Source organism: Lichenostomus cassidix, chromosome 2, assembly GCF_008360975.1.
Source record: "Lichenostomus cassidix isolate B80296 chromosome 2, HeHo_3.0, whole genome shotgun sequence".
NCBI classification, from domain to species: Eukaryota; Metazoa; Chordata; class Aves; order Passeriformes; family Meliphagidae; genus Lichenostomus; species Lichenostomus cassidix.
In genome coordinates, this window is record NC_139482.1 from 38150618 (window position 1) to 38176504 (window position 25887).

Below are 25887 nucleotides of genomic sequence, written 5' to 3' on the forward strand. Positions count from 1 at the left end.
TTGCTGATAAATCATACAACTTGAAATGCGTATGCAGCTCCTGCAAGAAATAAATTACTTTTTGCAAACTGTTAGCTCAGTTCCTTGTGCACATAATCATGATATAAAATTCTACATCAGACAGAAGAACTGTATCTGAAGATAGAAGTAGATTTGTATGCTATGTCTCTAAAATAGCTGGTAGGCATAAAAAGAACTACTTGAGTTGAAGTAAGAAAAACTTTAGTGGGAAAGCTGGTGAGAGAGACAGCTGTTCAGCTGAGAGCTAAGGATACTTCATGATGCCATAGTGCTGCTTACTTCCCATTCTATCTGAATTAAGTTGCATCCATACATGTTATGTATTGTTATCTTCTGGTATACAGGATGCAAATGTGTAAGAATCACACGTGCAGCTCCACAGTTCTTTTTAAAGGTATAAGTATTTTTTTCATAGGTTATATGTAAGTATATATATAAAATCATTATGAATATTACCATGGATCTGCTATACATAGGATATTTAGGTCTCTGTGCATTTCATAAACGTAACTTAGGGCAATGATGTACAACCAAAGGAACTACTTCAACACAAGAGTTACTGCGCTGAGGGGCTCTAAAGCCAGTCCAAACCCAAAATCTCAGATCCAAATGTTCCAGACTTTGTGGATGAACAAAATGAGACTTTTGTGGCTTAGTCTCATGACACTAGTCCAAGACATGTGTGGTCCCATTTGTTTAGAAAAGCAGTATTTTTTTTATTTTCTGCAGGAAAGAATAGCTTTCTTACAGAATCTTAGGCTATTCAGGCAAATTAATGGCAGTGAAATCATATAAGATGTGCCCGATTCTGTTACTCAATTTTTTTTATTTACTTGCCCAAAGCAATCTCTTTTTTAATTTAATTTTCCATGTAGTCTTGGAGATGCAATTTAAGGCTGAAAGCACATTTCAATATGCTTAAGTTAAATAAGTCAAAATCCTTTTGAAACTATTTTGATTGGGTGTCAGTGCTTCCCAAATTGATGGATGTTACCGTAGTATGAGCATGTGGAAGGGATTTTGATTTTTGCTTCTTCACAGGGATGATGAGAGGCACTGGAACATTGCTAATCGCTACAGACTCTTCATGGCCATAAGCAGAACCTCAGCTATTGCATAAACAACTTCAGTGGAGTTGCTGGGAACATGCTGATGTATTCTGGCTGAGAACATGGCTAAAGAAACATTAAAAAATGGAAACTCAAAAGCTAACTATTAAACAGCAACAAAAACAATCTAAATTTCTTGTTTTATTTTCAGAAGTAAACACGGCAAAAATCAACTATATTCCTTATGCATATGAAGAGCAGCAGCATGGCCAGATATGGCTTATCATCAGTACTGGATGTTCTTATTAGCTTCTAATCTGTCTTTATTTGATTTGACAGCACAGTTCAGGAAGTCTGTATAATGGAGGAGCAGGAGAGCTATTTCTGATTCCCACTTTCCCACCGTGCCATTTACCTTGCAACCTTCGCAAGTGATGCAGCGATAATGATATCCGGTGGCTTTGTCCCCACATACTACACATAGCTCATCCTTGTCTAAGTAACTGGGTATATACCCTGCAAAGAAAAAGAGGATGTGGCATGTAAACTCCATATAAAATGATATGACACATTTTATATAAATAGACCATATTAAAATCCACTCCAGATCTTTTCTATCGGAGCCATACTTCTGAGCTCACTGAATTTCCTGAATAAAAGCTCGTACTATGTTACAGCCCTAATTAAACAGTCTAGGATCTTCCACTCTTCACACTGATTTAGTGTCTGTGGTCAGGAGGGCATACTTGGAACATGATTGCTCTCGTCTGAGTGAAATACTACCTCAGAAAATATGCATTACTTCAAAAGATTTGATGTGAAATAATAAAATAGCAGTTAAGACATGCAATATATTTCTGTTTTACATAAGAGAAAAAATATATATTTGTACACTGCAGATGAGATCCCAGGTTTCAGTGTGACTGAGGCACTTGGTAATAAGAAATATTTACTGACAGATGGTTTGTTTCAAAGCAGAGAGGTAGTAGCAACATACAGCCCAACCTGTACTGATCATGCCTGACCTGGATGTGTTTCACAGGAACACTTAACATAGCCTGAATTGAAAGCAAAATATGTGGACATTCAAATAGATGTGTGAGTGTACATGTATGTATGAGAACGAAATTTTCTCTTCTGAAGCAGTTTACCAGATCCAGCCAGTGAAAATATTCCTGCTGTGAAAAAAATTGGCAATGCTTGGTTCTTTTCCCACAATGACATTTGTTTGATAACATAAACATATTTTCATTTTGAGCAAAAAACCAAAACAATTCTGATGGCAACCAAAAAGTAATTGTAAATACAGACAGCTTTTAAACAGGGTAAAATACAAACCTTTCAAAATCAATGTTTCCATGACTCATAACTCATGGAGTTACAGTTCATAACTTTACCTTCCAAAAAATCTCACTGTGAAGATGAAACACGGAGATCTCAGATTCCCCTTGAGGGGAGAGAGGAAAGTGCACCCATATTGTATAACTGTGTAAGATTCCTTGAGTGTAGTAAACATTTCACAGAATCCCACAATGGCTGAGGTTGGAAGTCACCTCTGGAAGTCAGCTGCTCCTACACTCCTGCTAAACACAGGGCCACCTAGAGCCAGCTGTCCAGCACCATGCCCAGACATCTTCTGAGTATCTCCAGGAATGAAGACTCCACAATGTCTCTGGGCAATCTGTGGAAGTCCTCTGCTATGCCACCTTCATAGTGAAAAATAATATTATTTTGTTGTTCTCAGAAAGCCCTGTATTACTATTTATGCTTGTTGCCTCCTGTCCTGTCACTGGGCACTGGGAAAAGTCTGGCCCTGTCTTCTACAGTATGGGGGATCAGATATTTACAGACATATGCCCCCTCAAGCCTTCTCTGCTCCAGGCTGAACAGTCCCAGCTTCCTCAGTTACTCTTCACAGAAGAGATGCTCCAGTTCATCATCTTTGTGGCCCTTTGCTGGGCTTGCTCCAGGATGTCTGCATCTTTCTTCTATTGGGCAGCCCAGAACTGGACCCAACACTGCAGTTGTGTTTCACTAGAGCTGAACAGGTGGGAAGGATTGCATCCCTCCAGCTGCTGGTGATGATTTTCCTAATATAGACCAGGATGCCACTGACCTTGCTTGCTTCAAGGATACACTGCTGGCCCATGTTCAGCTTGTTGTCCACTGGGAGCCCTTAAGTACTTCAGTGCACAGCACTTTCCTGCCAGCTGGGATCCAGCCTGCAGTGCTGTTTATTATTCCTCCCCTGGTGCAGAATTTGGCCTTTCCCTTTGATGAACTTCAAGAGATTCCTCTCATCCCATTTTCCTAGCCTGCCTAGGTTGTCCAGAATGGCAGCACACCCATCTGGTGTTCCAGCCACCCCTCCCAGTTTTGCATCAATTGCCAGCTGTCTGAGTGGAATTTATGAGTGTAATGAAAGAGAGCCCTCTGGATGTGGCTGCCTGTAACACTGTCTCTTGCCACTAGCTTGCTGAACTCATTTATAGCACCACCCATAAGGTCAGACTTGAAGCTTGCTGTTTGTATGCAGCCCTCACAGCAGTAGGGGTTGGTACAGCATGGGGACTTGGGACACCAGTCACTTGGAGAGCAGCCAGCACCAAGACTCAGGGCAGCAAAAGGCTGTTGGAGCATGCTGCAAGAGGGGTGGCCATCATCTTTCTGTAACAAACATGCCAGAGGGTCAGCTCAGTAACAGACAGCTTAAATTAAAGTGCCTTCCTAAGGGTATGCTTCCAGAGGTTCTCCAGAAAGGAAAGCCCAAATCAGAGACAAAAGTTAACTAAGCTTAAAATGCTTAAACTTTATGGAGGCTGGTGAGCAAATCAGGAGAAAGTAAAGAATGCAGAAAGTATGTGTATGGTCCAGTTTAAGTGTAATTATGTGTGGCTAGCACAGTTTTTCCCATGAGAGGTTTTCTTGTGTTTTGTAAATAAAGATAAAGTTTGGATGTTTTGGAACAGTGTCCCAGAACTTGGGCAGTGCAGGCCTGGCCAATCAGGCCTGGGGGAAGGCTTCTGACTGACCAATCTGGGTGACTTTTGAGAACTCTATAAATGTGATGAAATCAAAACAATAAAGGTCATTCCTTCTTGCCACCGAGAACCGATGCATTCATTACTCTGCTAGCTGCTCAACAGCGACAATTATGAGAACCTTAAATTACAGAGGAACATATGTCCCTCTTCTCTAAAATGAGGAAGCATTAGTGCTCGGATGCCATGCCTAGATACGGGCATCTCAGGTCTGCCAATATTCCTACTGACATCTGAAAGGGGAGTGGGGGAATGAGCTGAGATCTTAATGTTGTATCAAGCCAGTCTACAAGACAGCAAAAGATCATATTTATATTCAGGCTACATTTCTCCATGATGAACAAGTTATGCTTGGATAGACTGGTGGCCATGTGACATTGAGGGATGAGAGACAGCCGGGTTTCGACTCTAATTACATCACTGACTCCTAATAGACATGATGCCAGTGGGGGATTAACAGAGGCTATTATCTCCATCCTGCCTCCACTTTGCTCACACCTGCCTCTGCACATGCAACATATATACAGCACAGAGCTGATAGAGGGGGCAGAAGATGCAGCAAAGGGATGCAGAATTTTGCCCTAAATTTCTCCTAAAGGTCAATGTCTTCTTGTTATTGCTGGTTACTGCTATTCATGAAACACAGATTTACGTAGCATAAAGTATGTCCTCTAAAATTCAGTATCCCTGGTTAGCTTCCTCAAGAACTGCTTCTGAATTAAATGCCTTGATATTTCATTAATTATACAAACTGATTAATGCTGCTCATGTGATGGCAACTTGTTCTACTGGAGGAGCAGAAGACCACTTGTCTAAACTGCTTCCTTAAATATACACAGTAGGTCATGCATGTGACCACTGCTGGCCATCTCCATCCTGGACTTTTATGACTTTATCCAATATAGGAAATAGTTTCTAACTTGGCAGAAGACACAATCTCCTACAGGCACTCCTAGTCAGAAATTAAAAATGCCATCCTTATATGCAAGCGCATTCCCAATTTCCGTTCATCAGACACATTAAGTGCCACCTACTTAAGCTACCCAAATACCATGTTCAGTACTTCCGCAGGATTGAGCCCATGGCACAGGGGAAGCACACACTTGGAACTCTTCTAGGGATTCAGCAGGAAACATGAATAGAGAAATCTTATCCCAAGAAATCACTGGCAACAAAAGTGTGCAATACACATTTCCTTCTATTACAGTTTTCCAAATTTTTAATACTCCTTCCAACAGCTAATGGGGTCAGAAACAGCTAGAGTGGGAAATTGAATCCTCACTAGTATTTTTAAGAGATATAAATTAGACAGACATCACTGCAAAAGGAGTAAGTGGATTTATATTCAGTTCTTACAAACACTAATGTCTACTCTAAGTAATTTCCAGTAGTTGCAAATATCCTGTATGACCTCTGTATAAATTCAATACAATTGCATTTGAAAGACGTGCAGATAAACAGACTCAGTACATTTTTGATTCTTCTCAGAGTCAGAAACCGCATTAGGAGGAAGAAATTCACCACTGTTTTTCTAAACACGATACCAACATGGAAGAAATTAATAGTGCAGTGGAGATTCTTGGGGGAGCCATGGATGGCAGCAGAGTTGTCTGTTAGATACTTTGAGGAAGGGGCACAGCAACAGATTTGTCTTACTCTTTGCACCACTATTAGTAACTTGTCTCTCATATCAACAAGTAATTTTGCTTCATGTGTATGTAATAACACTGGTGCAAAAATAAAAACTCCTATGTGGAAAAGCAGATGTTGTCTGGACAGAGTAACCCAGCTGCTCTCTTACTAAAGAAGGATGTCTGATAACAAATCTCATGGGAACATCCGGTAGGTTCCTATTTCAGGTTCTCATAATTGATCTTTTATTTCTTCGTCAAAACCTACTAAGTAAATAGCTAAGAGGAACTGTTCAAGAGCAACACCAACCTCACTGAACTGTACAAAAACAACCAATATTGTTCCTTGTTGTTTCAAGCCTCTGCTGTATTCAGCATCCTCATGAACTGTCATTTGTTGCATCCTGTATGATCCTCCAAGTTAACTATCTGTCAAATATAACTTGAGATTGTTTATCCCAATGCCCACCTTGGATCTTTGTTTTAAGTGGAGAGTAACAGTGAATGACCTTGATCTGTCAGGTCTGGTGTTTCCCCTGTAGCCTAAAGTAACACTTTTGTCCCCCAGACTCCCACCTGCCAGTCTGCCTAATCTTACTGTCTTGGCAAGGCTAAGCACACAGCAGGACCAGTTGCCCCTCTCTAGAAGAATATATCATATAATCCATTATAGCCTATCTTGACAGCGATTTAAGTCATGACTGTAACTTTGCAGAGGTATGGCAGGAAACAATTCCCTTTGATAGGAAAATACACAATGAGTCTGCTCCAAGCAGACATAAGGACAGAAGGAGATCTGCTAACCTATGCAGTCATCTGAGGTTCTCCTTCATTAATACTGTATGCATGCACTCTTGAATTACCATTTGCAGGAATGATGCCTTAAAGCAGCATATATGACCCTGCACAGTGTAATGGGTTGGAGAGACACAAATGAGACATTTGGTGGCTATTCCTTTACAAAACAAGGCAAAGGAAAACCACTTAAATTATAACAAACTTTGAAAAATTATAGTGTTTCTTTTCCCTCTGTACCTCATACACATTAACAACAGCAACAACAACAAAAAAAGTGTATTTTGAGAAAAGTAAAGAACTGATTTCAGTTTTTTTAAAGTGCCATTGCACATACTTTATCTCCAGGTCTCCACAGATAATGTGATATTGGCCTAGGGAATTAATCCACAGCTTAAAAAAAAATGTAGAACCAAATGGTATTTGACTACCAAACAAGGATATGAGTAACATCTATGAAAACAAATTATGCCAGTATAACAGATGTTCATTATTAGCTTGTTACTGATCCACCATAGATATATAGCTTGCAGTCAGAAAACACCATTTTTCGCTATTGCAGAAAGACACTTGCATTTCAAGACCATTATTCAGTATTTTAATTTTCACTGTACACTGGCAGACTCATGAATTAAATATATTCCCTAAAATCTTTCTTTCCCTTGTCTGGTATGGCTTGCATGACTAGAGACCACTTACTAAAATGAGGAGTTAGGACTTACCAGTAAGCTGGTACTCACTTACTAGACACTGCTGTACAAAAACGAAAAAGATTAAATTAATTACCACCTTGAGAATCTCCAACTGTATTAAATTTGAAATGAAAATTTGTACTGCTGTTCTACTGCTTTCATAGTCACCTTGAACTCTTTACAAATTATGAAAAATTACAAGGACCGGTCATACATCATCCTTGACTTGTGCAGAAAAAGCTTAAATGGAGTGTATGCTGGTGAAAGCATAGAGCCGAGAGAGAAAAAGCATACGGCATTCTTATTTGTGTTATTATCAACAACGATTTAAAAGGCTGGGCTGATACACTGATCCTTGTTTCCCACTTTCTTTAAATTACTCCCACTGAGAAAAATGGCTTATTTCTCCTTCCAGTTTGGAAGAACTGAGAATTTTGCTGAACAGATTCACACTTTTCTTGTTAACTAAATGGCTTGTTTGTCCTCAATTTTGGTATTTGTTGACATTCTTTAATTTAAGAAATTACTAAAATTTCGCAAAAGATTCTGCAAAGATCAAATCTGAAACATTTTATAGTCCCTTTTCTCTCAATGACTTTTCAGTGTATTAGCTCTGCTCGTTGGGCTGAGTCAGAAACCTTATCAACAACAGTGTTTTTGCAGAGAATGTGCTGAAAACATTTTAGCCCAAACTGTATTATCACTTTAACTTCTGCAATCAGTACTGTACCTGCAGCCATTACCAAGTACAGATAGAAAATACACCACTTTAAGGGTCAGATCATACCATTTCCCCACCCCTCAACTTATTTAAATGTTTTTAGAGACAGTATCTTAGTACTGCAACAAAGTTATTTATTTAGAAATCTAAGTTTCACTGAGCAAAGCAAAGTATGACTTCCTTCACTTTCTCATCCTTCATCTGGTTGTGGAAAGGTAACAGTAAAGGAGATGAAAATACATTATTTCCATTGACTTTTATTATGAAAGAAATATAACTCCAAATGCGTAATGACTTATGCAATGGATTCTGCAAATTTTCTTAGTGCTATTTCCTTAGATGGGTGGTCAAGAGCAAAATTAGTATTTTTAAGCCTTGAATAATTGTTAACGTACTGGGAGCTGCTCGGCTGAAAAGGCCAGGATGACAAATTCTCAGTGTTTCTGTAAATTGATTATATCCACACACACTCCCTGCACTGATGAGATGACATTTCGCTGTAAGTTTCATGTTGCATTTTCTTAGCTATTTAGAAAGTATCCTAATGTTTTCATACTGAGAACTCAGTTTGGACTAATTCAGTCATGTACTCTAGCACTCACACAGTATGTATTCTCAGCTGCACGTTAATTGCCTGGGCAAATATGAAAGGAGATAATTATGGCAAGTACAATTATAAAAACAACAATAATAACAGCTTTCAAAGCCCCGGTCTCCCACCATGCCAAGAGCCCTTCAAAAGAGGGCATTAACCTCACCAGTATCTCACTGGTATCTGAGAAGCAAGGTGAGCTGCAGGGATGAGGAGCTGGCTCTGGTACAGCCTAAACTCAAAAATTCCTCCCTGCAAACCCTTGGTTTGGGGGGGGCAGCCTCTGTTTACTGCTCTCTGCCCCCACAGAATCTGAAGTTAAAGCCTAACCTCATCGACACCTGTGGGCATCATTCATTAACCTTTTTCAGGAAATTATCGTGCAAAGAAAAGTGAAAGGCAACTCTCATCCCAATTTTAGCTTTGCAGATCTTTCTCCCGCGTTGTCCAAATGTCCAAAACACTGTGCAGACACCAAATGTGGGGAAGTCTCAGATTTCTGGACTCCTGTACATATTTATTTTGTGTTTTCCCAACTGCGTTATCTCCTCCCTGTCACTGGGTACTTCTCCACACAGCACAGGTGGTGTGAGGAGATCCAAGGATGTTTTTGACAGTCTGCTCAGCCTCTGCACAAGGGCAGGGGGGCATGGGCTCCCCCAGAGCATCACCCATGCAGCATGCAGTGCTGCAGTCTCACCATGCCTAGAAGCACTGTATGAAGGGAAAAATATTCCAGTTTAAACTCTCTGGGGCAAAACTGAGAATAGCACCTTGTTCTCACGACGATGAGCCCTTTCTGCTTATCATATTTCCCAGCATTACACAGAAAACAAAGTGTATCTGGCTGCCTGTTTCCTAGGGTAGGATCAGGTCCAAAAGGGCTTCCTTAATAAAACAGTAAGCTCTTGCACAAATGTTGTGCTGTCACCTTTTAACAGCATACACCAGAGCACAAAAGCTAATGGAGCAACAAGTAGATGCAAGGCTAAACCCACATCCTCAACTCTTGATTTTCTGGATGACAATTTTTTTCTTTAAAAGTTAATTTTTTCATCAGAATTTGTGACAGATAGTCAGGAAATAATAGTTTTTAATGGACAGTAATAACTGAAGCAGCTTTCTTATATTTTAGAATAACTGGCTATTATTTATAAATGCTTATTTTTTTTCCCATAGTGACACATTGCTGGGGTCTTTGGTTCTTGTTTTTCAAGTTATTTTCTGAATTCTTTCACAGTGACATAAAAATAGCGAAGTAGTAAAATACCCTTTCATAAATTTTAAGCTTTTCAGCATGTAAAATGTTGATTTTTTTTCCTTCCCAGAAGGAAAACAAGACTTTAACCATTTAGTAACTAGCAAAAGTTCTGATAGGAAAAGAGTCCATGTGCTACTGTAAAGCACAATCTGATTTAAACAGCATATTATTGAGATTATGACAAATTTCAGGGGACTAACAAAAATACCAACTGCAACAATCAAGACTCCTCATGAACACCTGTTTAGGGACTTAATTTTGCTTTAATGGGCTATTACCAAGGCTTCTCTAACAAACTCACTCGCTCCCCCAATCAATTCTGGATCAATACAGACACACATGCCCTGTGAAAAGCCTTCTGTTCTTAGGACAGGATTAAAAGATTCGTTAGTTTTACGGTAGCTTGCTTAAAAGATGGAAATTAAAAAAAAAAAAAAAAAAAAGAAAAGAGAAGATGCACATGTTCCATGCAGTTTAGAGCTCTTCTGCTTAACAAACTCAGCATTTGCATAGGTTTGACAGAAGGGAGGCCACTTTTTATTGATTATCACAGTAATAAGGCTCTAAAGAATCCCAAAACATGTTGCTCAGTCTGTGAATGATCAATTAAAAGCCTGCTTCAAAATCGGCTTCCGCCGAAATTCACCACCATTTCTTAGTGAAACTGAGGTGGTAGAAAACAAGGGCAGACAAGCAGTTTTTAAAAACAACTCTGTATTCTTTCAAAAAAACAAGTACAAAAACTTTACACAGGGCAGATGTCAGGGGGTGTCTGAGTACTGAAATAACATAAAGGTCCGATATAGGTGTATCCAATTATTATTTATAACCTTTAACATAATGAAAAATTTATTCCTTCAGTGACTTTGAAGCAGCAAATGTTTATTTTTTCTAAGTTAATCCTGAGATAAACTTTTTCTTTAAACAAAAATAAGACATGGGAAAAGTCTGCAAATACTATCAATTCAGTAATTGAAACCAAATAGCAGATAAATAGCCTTAAAAAGCATTTAAAATGTTGCACAACACAAAACCACACATTATCCACAACTACATTTAGCCTACAATTTGATCATGTTGTTACAGCTTCCAAGAAGGATTTAAAGAATTTTCTTTATTATGAAATATGATGCTGTTCAAAATATAAAATTAAGACATTTTTCTATCTATCATACAGATTTATTGCATTAAGGGTTAATGAATATTTCCTACCTAAAGGAAAATATTTTAGTTTTCCATGTAGTTAATAAAATTAAACAGTCTATTTTTCACTACAAAGATACTTCAAAAGTAGTAAATGGATTTTGGAAAACTGCATACAGAAAACTTGGTCTGAGCAGAAAAGAACATTATTTTGGTATAAAATACTGTTTATTTTTCTTCTTGAAAAATGTGATTTTAAAGAAACACAGAGAATGTATACTCTGTATGCGTCAGCTCGGCTCTCTGAGTTTAGAACAGACAACTCTGAAAACATTTCCAAGTGTTTGTTGGTATTTTGGGCTCTTTTTAAATCTCCTTTGCACACTTTTAAAAGCAAAAGAATGAATTCTAAAAACCCGCAATGATTTAACCCTGAGGGAGCAGACATTGCACATGTCTCACAAACATATTGATTAGATAAACCTTTTGGATGCAAAGTCATCTTTCCTGCAAAGATATATTCTTGAATTTTCAGTCTTTTTTTGCTCTGCATAATCAGAAACTCATGGTTTTCACTTAGAAGTCAGTAACTCAAACGCAATCATTTTCCCATACATATTTACCGTCCTATTTTCAAAATCTTTTGCTTGAGTTGCTGAGTAAACAGAGTTCACATTTACTGAAAACAAGGACTTACACAATTTGTATGTAACCAGAAACACAGCTTTAAGACGCAGAATATATAATGATGACATTTTGGAAGAGAAACTTTCTTATTGAGCTCACTGGTGAATAGCAACGGAACTTAATAGCCCCAGAAAGCAGAAAAAACTGCAATATATTTGCAAATGTCTCTTATAGATCAAGAAAAAGTGCTTGGAAATCCTCATCGCTCACCGAAAACCTTACAATCACCTAGCAACCTATGTTACTGCTGCTTTCAATTTTGAACAGGCAGCTTTCACATTCAAAGATGCATCTCTGAGCCAACTGATGCAACTGTAAGTTTAAAGCAAAACAAAAACAAAAACAGAGATTATTATTTTTTTTTTTGTTATTTAAATAAAATGCCCCTACCTTTCTTCTGAGAGTACGATGGCGACTGCACTTGAGAAAAAGTAGGTTTTTCTTCTGTGAAATATTCAGGTTGGTTGTACTGATTCAGGGCCATGTCCATGTCAGAGTACTCGCTTTTAAACACGTTTCCAGGGTAACTACAGGTATAAGGCTGATTCACCGCCCAGGCCTGTTCCATATATATGTTGTTACTGTGCAGGACCTGAGCATCACAACTGCTGTAACCCTGATTATCTTCGATATATGTGCAATAATCAGTGGACTGCATGTAGCAATTGCTACCAGCAGTTGGGTGCACTTCATATATTTCTTGCATACAGTAGTTCATTTTGTTAGCCTATCTCAGCTTCTACTTTACGTACACACACACATGCATACACACGCAGGCATGCATACACATGGATCGGGAGAGGAGCAATGAATATACACCAACAAAGTCGACTGCAAAACAGCCCGTTTTACTTCGGAGCAGCACCTGATGTGCTAAAATCCTATTTATATTGGGACGGCTTGTGAACTCCCCTGCCAGTCAAACATATTGGGAAGCAGATTTATGACAGTCAAAGGTCTTAATCTGTGACTGTAAGTTAATTCCAAGGGAAGATGGCAGTCAGGTAGCAATGACCACCAGACAAAGAAGCGACATCCTGACAACCCTCCTGTTCCCCCATTTGTCTGGAATAATCATTTTATAAACCATTTCCAGCCTTTTCCAATATGATTAGAAAATGATTACTAAGGCAAGGACACAGTTATGTCACTGTAGTTGTCAACTTAAGTGTGAAGTATTATAAAGACTGCTTAAGAACTCCCAGAGGGGATACGCTGAAAATCCTAAAATCAATAATCCTGTTTTTCAGCATTAAACCATAGAAAATCCAATAGTGCTGTGCTGATGACCTGAACAGTAGTCTAGTTTTACAAAATTTAGCAACTTAATCTGTCATCAGCTTTATTGATTTTGTTTTACAGAATTACATGCATGAATCTCCCCAGCCTTCCACACATACACAATCCGCCCTGCTGCCTGGTAATGCATTTACAGGAAAGCGGCTTTTCTAAACTTCAGTGATTTCAAGAAATAATTTCTATTGAGTTCAACAGGTGGGAAACTTCAAAATAATATAATCAGCAAAAAGAACACTGCTTAAATATTATCAATAAGCTAATTGCTTTGCTATTCTGCTTTATCTTTTCTGTTTCAGTAATGAAGTACTTTTAGAAGAGACTCTTTTTTGACAAAGAGAGCGAGGAAAGAAAGGAAGGTTTTTTGCTCATTTTGGCTCACCTATGAATTAACTATGAATATGTCAGTGACACTACAACAAAAACTGTATGATATTTTAATTACTTAATGCACCCCAAATTTCAATATGGTTAATATACCTTCTTTAATCAGCCATTCTTTTTTGATCTAAAACAATTATTTTATTTTAAACTTTCATTAGCTGCTATTTGTTTTTTTTACTAGGAAGAATGTGGGGATTTTTACAGCACAGCTAAGATACAGTAAAACTTGTGAAATCAGTAAAAAAATGGTATCCCTTTCCAATATCTGTTCTTATTATTAGGGAGCTGAATTATTATGGATTTGATAGTGAGAGCTTTCTTATTTCTCTCATTTTAAACTAAAGGATTGTCAAAATTACTGTGTAACTTGGGCCTTTTTCCTCTAGGATCTTAAGCACACATCTAACACTCTCGATATACACAATCGTATATAGTCCTCCAAATTTCAGTGCAATAGGTAAGAACTGGGCATGACATACACATATTTTTCCCTATTCAATATTGGTTGATATTTCAGATTAATAAAAAGAACCAACAGAGAAACATTCTCCCTTCCAACATACAACTGTAACTAACCTCTCTAAATAAGCAGAATTGACAGTTAAGATCTAATTAGTACCAAATTCAGGAGAAATCCTTCCAGGGATCAGAGAAGTTAAAATTCATGCTTGGAGTTCTTTTTCCCCCTCTAACTATAATAGAAGCATCTTTAACATGCACTTCTTATTAACTTGTTCATAAAATAATAATACATTTGGTAAGTCAAACTGAACTCTGTTGAGATCAATGCTACTGAAGTCAATTATGTTGCCTCCAAAATGAACTTATTCTGCTAAAACTCTAAAAATTTAAACTAACATTTTATTTCATTAAGAGCACCGTTAGTGAAATCCAACAAGTAAAACCCTAATGAACCCTCATTAATTTACCATCATCTAACTCAACAAATACCACTATAGAATACAGTATAAAAAAGCACACAATAAAAGTTAATTTTCATTTTAGCTAAGACCCATCATCTAGATTTTACAAACAGTGACTTTGTCTGTGATAAAAAGCATGTCTCATGCAGGATCTGATTTTTCAAGAATGGATGATAAAAAATGCTTGTGTTTCATAAGAAATTCTGCAATAGTTGTTTATACCAAAACCCCCAAATCATTCCCACTGAGTCGGTAATACTGTAGTGTATGTAAAACACACAGCTTGCCGAGCTTACTCCTCCAGACTCCCAATAAAACATTCCCAAGTAAAGTACTTGGGCTGTTCATTTACCACAAAAAGATCCCCTGTACAGCCAACAGGAATTTATGTAGAATTCCAACAGAGATGGGGCTGTGTTTTACAGGTTAGCAGTGCAGAATATGTAGATACTTTTACACCACCCAGAAAAGCTTTGGAGAACTAGGCTTTAAATGCTTAGTGGGAGTTTTTTCCCATGTGGATTTGCTTTGCCAGCAAAGTCAAAATTCCCATGAATTTTTTCTTTTGTTTTTTTCCCTCTAGTTGGATTGAAGTTTGTTACTGAAAAACTGAACAGAATTGCAATCTTATGTAAACAGAGATGTTCCTGCCAGGATGGCACCTGAGGAAATGGAATTTCTACATGGCACAGCCTGTGACTTACTTTCTGTTCCAAAACAAATCCCTCTAACATTTCTTATTTTCTATTGCTATGTCAATAATGTTTAGAAATGTGTCATATGTACTATTTTCATCAAGAGTTACTGTAACACTGCAAGGAAATTAAATTACATGAAACTGTGAAGGATGAGGAGGAAACAAAAAATGAATGGAAGACTTTTCCTACAAACAAAAAATGATAAACACTGCCAGGGAACGTGGGTTCCTTACCTGTGATGTGCTAATATTAAAGAGGTTTATAGCACTGCAGATTGGTGTTCCCTTGGAAACAAATCCGTTCAAAGAACACTGCAAAGATTTAAAAAATTGAAATATTCCTAAAATATTTTCATTTAAATCTTTTAGGGTCCAATCCTGTAGGTTTGTTTCATGTATGCCTTTGAATTAAATTGTCTGATACAAGACAGACAGCATCTTTATCAAAAGTCTGAAAGTTGAGTAGAATAATATTAACAGTTTTTCTTTGTCTTGTATTCTGATTTGAATATCAATCTTTATTAATGTCATGTTGAGCTTTCATTGCCTCCAGCACTGTAGTATCACACTTGCAATTTTATTAGCTCACAAGTGTCTGATTATGTGAACACATGGAAATTAATCACCATTGGAATAAACCCTTCAATTCAAGCAAACAGGTCACTGATAGAACAGAAACTTTGATACTGTAACAGCAGAGGATGCAAAGCTTGAACCTCTCACAGTCTGAGGTGTTAGTTCACTGATCTAAAAAAGGCAGAAATTACTTGCTGAACATGGGCCTGGAATGCCCCAAAGGTTTTTATATACTCACCCTGGTGTAAACCAGAAGTAAGCATAGCACACTCAGTGATATTAACTGGGTAGGCACAAATCAGGCCGAGAATGCCTGAAAGGGGGAGTCTGCAGAAGAGACCATCTTACACTACACGGTTCAGCTCTTCATTGACTCCTGTTTTACAAATTATGACTAAGGCTTTTAATTACAAACAATGAAACACCCCCATTAAGCTGCACTTCTCTTGTGACTTAGCTTGGTTACAAAACCCACCAAAATAAACCCACAGAAATGTTAAGGAAAGACAAAAATCTTGTGGGTGATCCTCTGAATGCTGCAGCCCAACCAGCGGAGCTCCCTGACACAGAAAAGGGTCCCTGACACAGAAGAAAGAAGTATCATTCAGTGTAATCCACTATGCTGTGGCATATTACCCGCAAGAGTTCTAATATCCTGACTTTTTCCAAACTGTGCACCCCTGGTCTAGAGTCCTGGGTATTGCAATGCTGCAGATAGGGCCCCTTCACGCCAATTCGAAAAGATTCAGCAGAGTTGGTACGTAGGAGGTATTGCAGAACATTTAAATCAGTCAGGGCAGAGTGCCACTTCTAAAGGACCACATGGAAGGAATCCTATGTTGGTTGCTTTTCAGACTTCATGCAAAAAGATGAATAAAAATTCAGTATTTATTAAAAAAAAGTTGCACATTTAAACGTGCAATTGCAAGGATTAAACATAGCGTTCTGAACTCTTCACAGTTTTGTATGTCTGTATTCTCAGCTGCTAATGTTGTAATACAAATTTTTACACATTACAAAATAACTGTTATATTTCCTATTTATAGGTTTTATTGTTGCCTGAATTCTCTCAGCCACCTCTGATGGTTTTGGGGAAAAAAAAAGAAAAAAGAAATTAGATCACTGCTTTTCTGAGCAAACACAAATCTGCACTTTCATAACATGGGCCACATCCCAGACAGATCTTTTCACATCATATGGAAAATATACTGAAAACTGTAACAGCTTTTGAGCGAAACTACTAACATGGCTTTTACAACACACATAAATTGTCAAATACAGCTATCTCTGTGCCTACACAATGAGTTACCATTTCTCTTTAATGTATGTATTTGCATCACCTTATTCATTCACTTTACGCACTGTGATCAAAGACCCAAAATGGTCCCTCAAAAGTATGACTATGCAAATTTATTGTTAGAGATTAAGCTAAGAAAACCTCAAACACTAGAATCCAAACAAGAATAACAGCAAGCACTTACAAGAACAGAAAATAAACTCTTTATGGTATTTATCTTATTTTGAAAACTCTACTTGTGACTAAATCATAAGCTAGGTAGGATTATGGAATTCCAGTGCTGAAAAAATACAGCAGCATTTGACAGTTCCTGGAGTATGTCTCAGTGGAAGTTAAGACATTAAAAACCATCATTTTGTCTACACTACATTTATTATAGCAGGTGAAGGAAAAAAAGGTAAATCTTTCTGACATAAAACAATTTATTTGGGTTTGCAACAGATGCAGCAGGATTCAAACTAGCTGCCCGTGGTCCAAACCAGGAGAAAACCTTATTCAGATAACAGCAAGACTCCATTCTCCGTGCGTACCAAGTTAGTTATTTTTCTAAAACTGCTCCTCTCACAAAACCCACTGTACCTCGGTTATGACATGACACTAAATTTGCCTGTGACTCATGAAGTGCCAGTGTGATGTGCCTTTTATTGAAATACTTCAGACTCATTAGTCTGCTTGGATAACAAAGAATGTCATAGTTTATATTTAAATGTTCAGATTCACTACAATTCCAGTTATCCCTCAAAATATTTTTGACACCTTGAATAAATTTGTTTAAAAGAGAATGGTGCTTGCTCTTTCCTGATCAGAACTCCTCTAGGGTTTGTGCTTGCTTTTTCTTGCACTATTTATGACATGGGCATGTAGCACGCGGTCTTGTCAGAAAGCATTTGATCATTGAGACATTGGCCAGCAAATGTGCTAGCAAAATTCTTGAATAGTGTTTGACAACTTTTAAGATGGTCCCTGAACAAATATTACGAAGAGTAATTATAGACCTGTGACCCAGACAACCCAATTTGTTAAGCCTCCCCATATATCATAATTGGAAGACCCTGTTAGCAGACATTAGTTAATTACAGAGCTTATCTCTTGAGAAAGTAATGGCCAATACTTAAAACATGTACCTTTTCTGAGTCATTCCCTGCCTCAACTTCATATGAAAACATCAAGGTAAGAAGTTTCATGTGTTCAAAAATAAAAACAAGCAGAAAGCAGGCTAATTTAGCTTGACATAACATAATTAACAGGCTCCTGGATGGGACTGTCTGGGTTTGGCAGCCTCCTGACAGCCCTTAGTAAGACGTTAAAGCGATCAACACCTGACATCTGTTAGCAAAGAGGCATTCTGAGGTAAAGCACAACTAAATCTAAAGAAATCAGGTACTTAGACCAGTTTAACTTTTTCATGAGGTGATATCCTGCCTGACACTGTAATCTTTCTTCCTGGAGTGACGCAAGACTTAAGTAAAAGAAAACAACTTGTAATCCCCCCCCTCCCAATACACAGTAATTATTTTTTAGGCAAAGAGCAATGAAGAACTATTTATCCAAGTTTAAAAATGAATAACTTGAACACTACATTTGTTCTAATACCTAAGCAACTGTGATTCTTAAATTCCTTCAATGCTGTGCTGATGTGAACAAAACAACCTACCTGAGACAAAATGGTTTATTCTCCTAACTAGTGAGGCAGAGAATATTCCTAACAAGAAGTCCCACTTGATCTCTGTATATGCACTTATGGAAGCTTTAGGTATGGTTAATAAAAAGAAGGAAGGCAAATAACACAGTCACAGGTGAGAGCTGAACACCCTAAAAGTAGAAAAGAATGCTTTCTTTTGTCTTTGCATTTTAAATATATCAAATATATGCTTTATTGAAAAAGACCAGGTTCAGAAAACATTTTCCATCAGCCTGTAAAGAGAGAGACAAATACTTTTTAAAAGCTCTAAAATAAGAGATATTATTCTGTATCAGGTATCACACAGAAAACCCCAGTAAGTATTTATCACATTGTCATAAGGCCTCTTCACAAAGCTATTAAATTAAAGAGAAGAGAAAACTAAAAACCACAATTACCCCTGATGGAAAAAAAATAAAAATAAAGGTTGGTAGCAAGAAAACATCCCCACATAATAATGCTTTTACCAATGGCCAAATCCCTGACATAACCTGGTTTCGCTTTGTTTTGTTTTTTTCTAAATACAGCATTTGCTGTGCTCTGCATGATATCGTCAGTTACCTTTACACTTTTTTTCTTCTTTTTGGTATTCCTGGGCACTTGGCATGATTTGAAAGTTTGCTTTTGAATGGCCTGGCTGTAAAATTGTACTAGTCCAAGTTGAAGCATGTAGGCATTGCAAAAGCTGTTGTCCATTCCTCTGGATGTCATAATTTTTGACGTGTCTTTTCCTACAGAAACGATTTTCTGTTATGCCCACTACATTCCGTTTCTGATTTCTGTCAGGAAGGTGAATCAGTCTGTCCCACAACAGGAGCTCACGTCCTGGATGTTTGGCAAATACTGCAGGGCTACAAACTGTTGGCTTTGCCAAAATCTTGCTCAGGTGTGGAGTTTTGGAAAGCAAGTGGTTCCCCAGCTCTCCTGATGCTGTGGTATTCCCGTGCACCTCCACTGGACTGCACTGATACGATGCAGAACCTTTCAGCCATGCCCATTCAGCCACCATAGTTCCCCTTCGGTACAAGTAAATACGAAATTTTCCTGTCTGAGAATCCTGAAAAAGCAGGCAGATCTGTGTGGACAGACTAACACTAGATGTAACTTTCACAACATCACAACTACAACATGGGCCCCAGGGCAAGTTACCACCGATTTATTGCCTTGCTCATATGATCATTTGAGGTCTTGTAGGTCGAGGCTGGTCGTGAACAATTTTCAGATACTTAAAACACAAAACATCAAGGATTCAGCCTTGTTTGACTTTGCTCTTATCGTAGGCTGACCTGAGGGACACTCTGTTACCTAAGTGTGACATTCTTATGTGGGCATGCTTAGCAGTTCCGCTTTTGCTACCTACTGCCTTTCTCTGCTTGTGGTCACAGTGGAGTATCAGAGACGCTAATTTTATCACAGGAACACGGACACTTGGCTCCGGTGTGGATAATGAACAATACTAAAGCTGCATGATTTTGTCTAATTGGTCATTACTTATTCTTGGGTATAGAAGAAACTGAGATACCACTAGCTGATAAATTTGTAAAACTAAATATAGCCCAATTTCTATTTCTGGGCAGCAAAACTAAATTCTGTAGAAATAACCCATCAAAGATCATACTCTGTATTTAAAGAAATTGTTTTATTTTATATTATATTTAACAAAATTCAAATACAAAATAGCTGTTTAACTTGCATAAAGAAAATAGCAAATTCCAGACATATGATGACTGATACCCACAGTGGTTTTAATCATAGTAAGATTCTGCTGTTCTAATCAACCTAAGAGTTAATTTTGCACACATTTAATTCAGTAAAGTAACATATTAGTAAGTAAGTGCACGCCAAGTCATTAATTTCCAGATAAAAATAATTCAAAGTAACTTGGGATTTCAGTTACCAGATATATCATAATATTGCTGTTTCTGAATGCTTTGTTTTAGGACTTCTCTTAAGTGCAACATTGTTAGCACAGGACAAATTCAGGAAACTTAATCATGGTTAGTTTTAAATATTGTTATTGTCAATTCCTGTATGTACATACAGCTTTCCTCAGTATGTTATTTAATTTTAGATGTAAGCATCTTTTTTCTGCTAGGAATACAAGCTCACCTGACAAATGCAGCTGCAAGTCCATTTCTTCTACTCACTGTATCTCAGCTGGACATCAATAACATGAATTTGTGCGAGAAAGTACCTGGCATCACGGACTTCAATTAAAAGGGCAGGTAAGTTACCTACATATATTGTCCTTATCTACTTACTTATGGCTTTATAGATCTGCTCTTAGTTCAGACTTGATTTGCTTAGTAAAAATAAAAAATAATTCTAAATGCAGGTAATATGGCAAGAGAGTATCATTTGTAGGAGGATAATCAATTTAAAATAGTGTAGGAAAAGTAACCCAGAAAATGCTAGGCAATTTAAAAGAAAAAAAAAAAGAACAGAATATAAAACTTTTAAAAATAATTTGAACACTTTGACATTCTCTTGACTTCATAAATTTAAGCCCAGAGGGAGAGATGGAATTTTTCTGACAAGACTCTCTGGGAGCTGAGAACTTCCCTCTAAGGTCTGAACTGAGCTTAGGCACTTCATTTTTTGTAGAACAAAGAGGAACTGTGCACTATAACGCACCCTTCCTCTAGACTTTGCACAACCTCAGACAGTGACCTGGTTCAGTAAAAGGCTCCTCTCCCTTGAGGTCCTTCACACCCTAATTATCTCCCTGCATTTTCACAAAATGCAAGAGTCAGGCACGTGCAAGATATATATGAAAAAATATAGGCATTTCTACAATACACTCATAAATAGATCCCTGCTTTGTCAGCTCCTTGAGCAGTCAAGTGATGCCACACAATTCCTGACCTTGCTTAGAAAAATCAGTTATTTCCTCAGATATTTAGGTCTTGCTATTACTCCTCAAGATCAATGATTCATAACCCAGGCTATTCAATCTCACTAGGCAAAAATTTCCATATCTTTTCCCCAAATTTATCTTTGATATTAAAGGCCTTCCTTGCTGTCTTTTAGCCTATGAGGATTTGTGTTACATTTGATTTTAATTAAAACCCATACATTCATGACTATGGTAAAAATTCTGTTCCCCAAGGATTCAGAGAGGGTGTCACACAATGCTTATAGATTTTTAACTTTAAAAAGGAACTCTAAAACCTCTCATGACTTACAAATTAAAAATTAAAACATATTTTCTAATTTCTGTGTCTGCAAAGCATCTGTGGGACTTTGAAATATGATCATAGACACATTTCAACTATGAGGAGACATTGATTCTATTGCAGTTTCCATAATTTGGAATTTACCCAGGCAGAGTTTACCAAGGCTAGCCCAACAATGAGAAGCCATATCCTCTATTTTCCTTTTAGTTCCCTCTGAAATTTGTCTCACTATTTTGTCTGCCATGTTAGCTACAGTTTATTTTATTTTACAAGTTTCCACTTTATTTCACAAATTCTCTTCAGTCACCAGGGACATTTTACATTCAAGTTGTGCTAGACAAGGATTAAGTTGTAAGGAACTACCACTGAGGGGTCTTATATTTTGTCTCCTTTTCTTGTACTTCCCATACTGTGGCACAGCAGACATTTATGTCTTAAAGCATCATTCATCTTATTGTAATGTTAAATTAGTTTAATGAGAGGCCTACACTATTTATTCTACTCCATTGGTTTTAACATATTCTGCCTGGATTTCTCAAGAGCTTTTTGTTTTTTTTTTCCTTTTTTCCTTTTTTTTAACCAAATCACAGTTGAAATCTCCTACATCTGCTCTCAGTCTTGTCAACCCATAACCGTTGATAAAGGATGATAATGTAGTTTTGTCTGTGCTCCTTATTTGTAAGAGAAGCACCTGTCTCTCCCTCTAGCTACTGTTAAAATGGCTATAATCAAGGCAGGAAGTAGTACTGCCTACTGGGATGAACCATGACAAAACCACAGGCCCTATTTCAGAGTTAAAAGGGACTAATAAGCAGGGACAGAACTCTTCTCATCAAGGAATCATCAAGCAATTTCAAAATGCACTTTGTAGCAATGACTGCCATCTGAGAAGTCAACAGGTCAAAAGACCCTCAAATTCCCATCAGAGGGTCTTTAAAGGGAAGTTTGTTTTATAGAAGCAGAAAAGTTGCAACAGATGAACTGCCCATTGAGTTTAACTGAAAGGAAAGGCAAGGGGAATCCGTCAGAATTCTTTTATTACAGGCTAAAGCAAAGACTCCATAACGGGTGATTGTAAAGGTTGGCCTGTTCTCAGACGTGCAGTGTTATCTGAATGTCAGTATATAAAGGACTACAAAAAAATATTTTTCAATACTACAAATAATTATTTTCTCATCTCAGTTATGTGGTGTTTTTCCTCTACTAGTATCTGCCAACAGTGGTCAAAGAAGCGATACACAAAAAGCTCTCCCTTTTTTTAGTACAACTCAAGTGAAGAGAGTCATTAAGTTGGTTCTCCCAGAAATATGGGAGGTGGTAACCATCCAGACAGGAGGACAGTATTTCCTCCTGGAATGAACTGTATACCCACCCTGAACTTTGATTCTGGCAAAAGCTCAGAGTACACAAAATAGGACCAAAAACCACACTGAAAAAGTGCCTGTTCCCCATGCTCACAACAACTCTAGAGGCACTGCATTAAATTCCCCCTGCTGTGCCCTGATAGCTACACTAATTTTCCTTGCTTGGGATGTGCCCTGTTGCAATCAAGGCTGGATTTGCATTACCATTATTACTATTACTGCTTTATACCACAGTAGTTCCAAGTTGACAGCTAGATCCATTGGTGATGAAAGCTGCTGTGACCACACAGGCAATCAGACCCTGCTCCTCAGAGACTGACTACATTGCTCACACTTTTTGGGGAGTGCAAACATTTATTTTTCACCCTTGGCAACAGGCTGTCACTTAGGCAAAAGGTAAATCAACAATTCTGGGATGTCAGAGGATTGCTGTTTTTCCAGTTATAAAGACACTTCCTCTCATAACAAAAAGTTATGTTGCATTCCAAAACTGCTCACAGTAGAATTTCTACAGAAAATTCTCTCTGTATTTCAGTGTGCAGCTGATCAAAATAGTAGCAAGTAGGAGAACAACTTAGAAATCTCTGAACTGTCATTAACTTGATTGCAAAACTCACATGATAAAATTTTGCTTTTTCGCATATTTGAGGTTTACTGAAAACAGAGCAGCAAGGACAACAGTACTTCACTGGTTTAGTTTTTTTGTTTTGCCACTGAAGTAAGCATATGAGGACACCGAAGTGCGTTGGATTCAGAGAGATCAGCTGAGGCAAACATAATCAGGATTAGGACTGAGGGGTGAACAGTAGGTTGATGAAGCAGCCTAGATTTGTATGGACCCAGTCCAGTAACAGTAGATGGTTTTAACTGATGACTTGAGAGAAAAAAAGAAAAAAAAGCAATCAAGCTACAAAAGGACAACTCCCCAGCAAAGTTAACACCTGATTAATACTTTGTTCAAGCCTTTTAAATCACACAAAGTAACTATAAGTAAAAGCATGTAAAGTTTTCAAATGTGTTTGTGATGGGAAAGACAAAAGCACCTGTGCCAGACAAGGCTATGATGTCATTTCTTCTCAATAATCTTGCTGTCAGTTCACAGCATTTTATTTTCTCTCATTTATTTTGCTTCTTCTCTCCTCTTCCTCTTTTTTTCCCCATCCTTCTGTTCTCTCCCAAAAGACAGCATAGCATTTTCTCCTTTTAAAAGAGGAAAACACTCCACAATTGAGTTTCTCAACATTTAAACTAGGCTCATATGATCATTGAATAAGCAGAAGGATGGAACCCAGCTCACACAGACTAGTCACTCTTCTTAAATATGCAAGCTCTGCTTTTGTAAAATGTGCTAAATAAAACATGATGAGAACATGTGAGTTCTTTCCTAAACATTTAAAATATAAAAATTACAGTGCCTATAAGAGAAAAATGATAGAGTAAAAGGAACTGTAGCAGGTAGAACTAGAGATGTCTACTGAAACTATTAGGTGGTTTTCAGTATTTCAGAAACATGTGTGTACGTGTATGCTTGTGGAAGTAAACAGCCAAAGTTATTTGATCCAGGACTGTTGTACTTTAGCAGTGGCAATATTACAAAATATTAGATATTGCATTTTAGAATATGGATTTCAAGATAAATTAAATTTTAATATTTCCAATATTTTGGACAAGTATTACATCACAATGAAAGAATAGTGCACTGGTAATTACAATCAACTTTGTAAACATTTTCTAATGTGTTAGAAAAGGCAATATTAGGAAACTTGCAATAAACAGTGTAATAGCTTTATCCTTTTTCTTGATATATCTTAATGAGCTCCCCTGTGAATCACTACAATCACTCTTTAAAAACACACTAAATTTCTATTAACTGGTAAAGTAATACTACACATATACTTATCAAGACCTGGGCTTGACATTATGCTCAAATTTCTAAACATGAGAAATAAATCAGAGAAAAAGAATACACAGAAGAACATGACAGTACATCTGTAAGTTAACCAGAGGCAAGCTCTGAGTACAGAGAAGCAAACAGTTCAGGGTTCAGGGTTTTGCTATGCAAAGAGCTCCCTGAAAACCTGTCCTTTGAGAAATGAACAGGAATTGCATAGACCAATATGGAATCTGGTAGCAGCTACAGATAAAACAAACATAGCAAAAGAAACTAATGACCAAAGCTATTACGGGGAAAAGCAGCAAAATACCAGGACACACAGCGGAGCTAGAACGGTGGTGCTAACCAATACAGCCACATAGATGCTACAAGCATTCTTTCCTCTCATAGTTCTGTACAACATGTGGGAGGGAGTTTTTCTGAGAAGTTACACCTGAGCACAGCAGTTCTGTTCAAACCACAGGCTCACCTGGCTGCTGTTCTCCAAAGGAGTCATAAGTGGACATCCAGGGAAGAGTCAGAACAAGGCAAGCCTGGTATGAGAGTTCCCACCAGGAGTCTCCCAATCCCTAGCTACTCCTCAGCCCAAGGAACTGCCTGAGGCCTTGTGACCTTTCTAAAACATAGCAATATTCAATTGATCTCTCTCTGAAGTGCAGCCCCAGTATATGCTTGTGTACACTTCTTGTATTCACAACTCCTGGCAAGGAATTCCAGTGTCTGTCTCTTTATGTGCAGAACAACCTCCCTCAGTTTGTTTTAAATCAAAATTGATATAATGCCCAGCAATTATATCAAAAACAGACAGCAATCCACCTTGCCAGGGCTCATTTTGCAGGCTACTGTTTGTGTGAATATGGGAACATTAATGGATATTTACTGTCTTCATGTTGTGTTAGATCATTCTTGTAAAGCCTGGGACCCTACTAAAATAAAAGTGAGAAGGAAAAACACCATTTTCAGAAT

The 25887-nt window shown here is 37.7% G+C and overlaps 1 protein-coding gene across 24 annotated transcripts in view; it reads right to left on the minus strand.

Moving 5' to 3' along the window:
* The window catches only part of THRB (thyroid hormone receptor beta), a 170615-nt gene that overhangs the window by 17875 nt on the left and 126853 nt on the right, over positions 1–25887 (minus strand). For 22 of the 24 annotated variants that reach the window (XM_085051112.1, XM_085051111.1, XM_085051101.1 and 19 more), the window contains one exon: positions 1486–1586. In XM_085051112.1, coding sequence (XP_084907238.1) covers positions 1486–1586 — 101 coding nt within the window. Of the gene's footprint in view, positions 1–1485; positions 1587–12023; positions 12352–25887 lie in introns of those variants that run through there. The other 2 variants (XM_085051097.1, XM_085051096.1) reach the window with 1 other exon arrangement.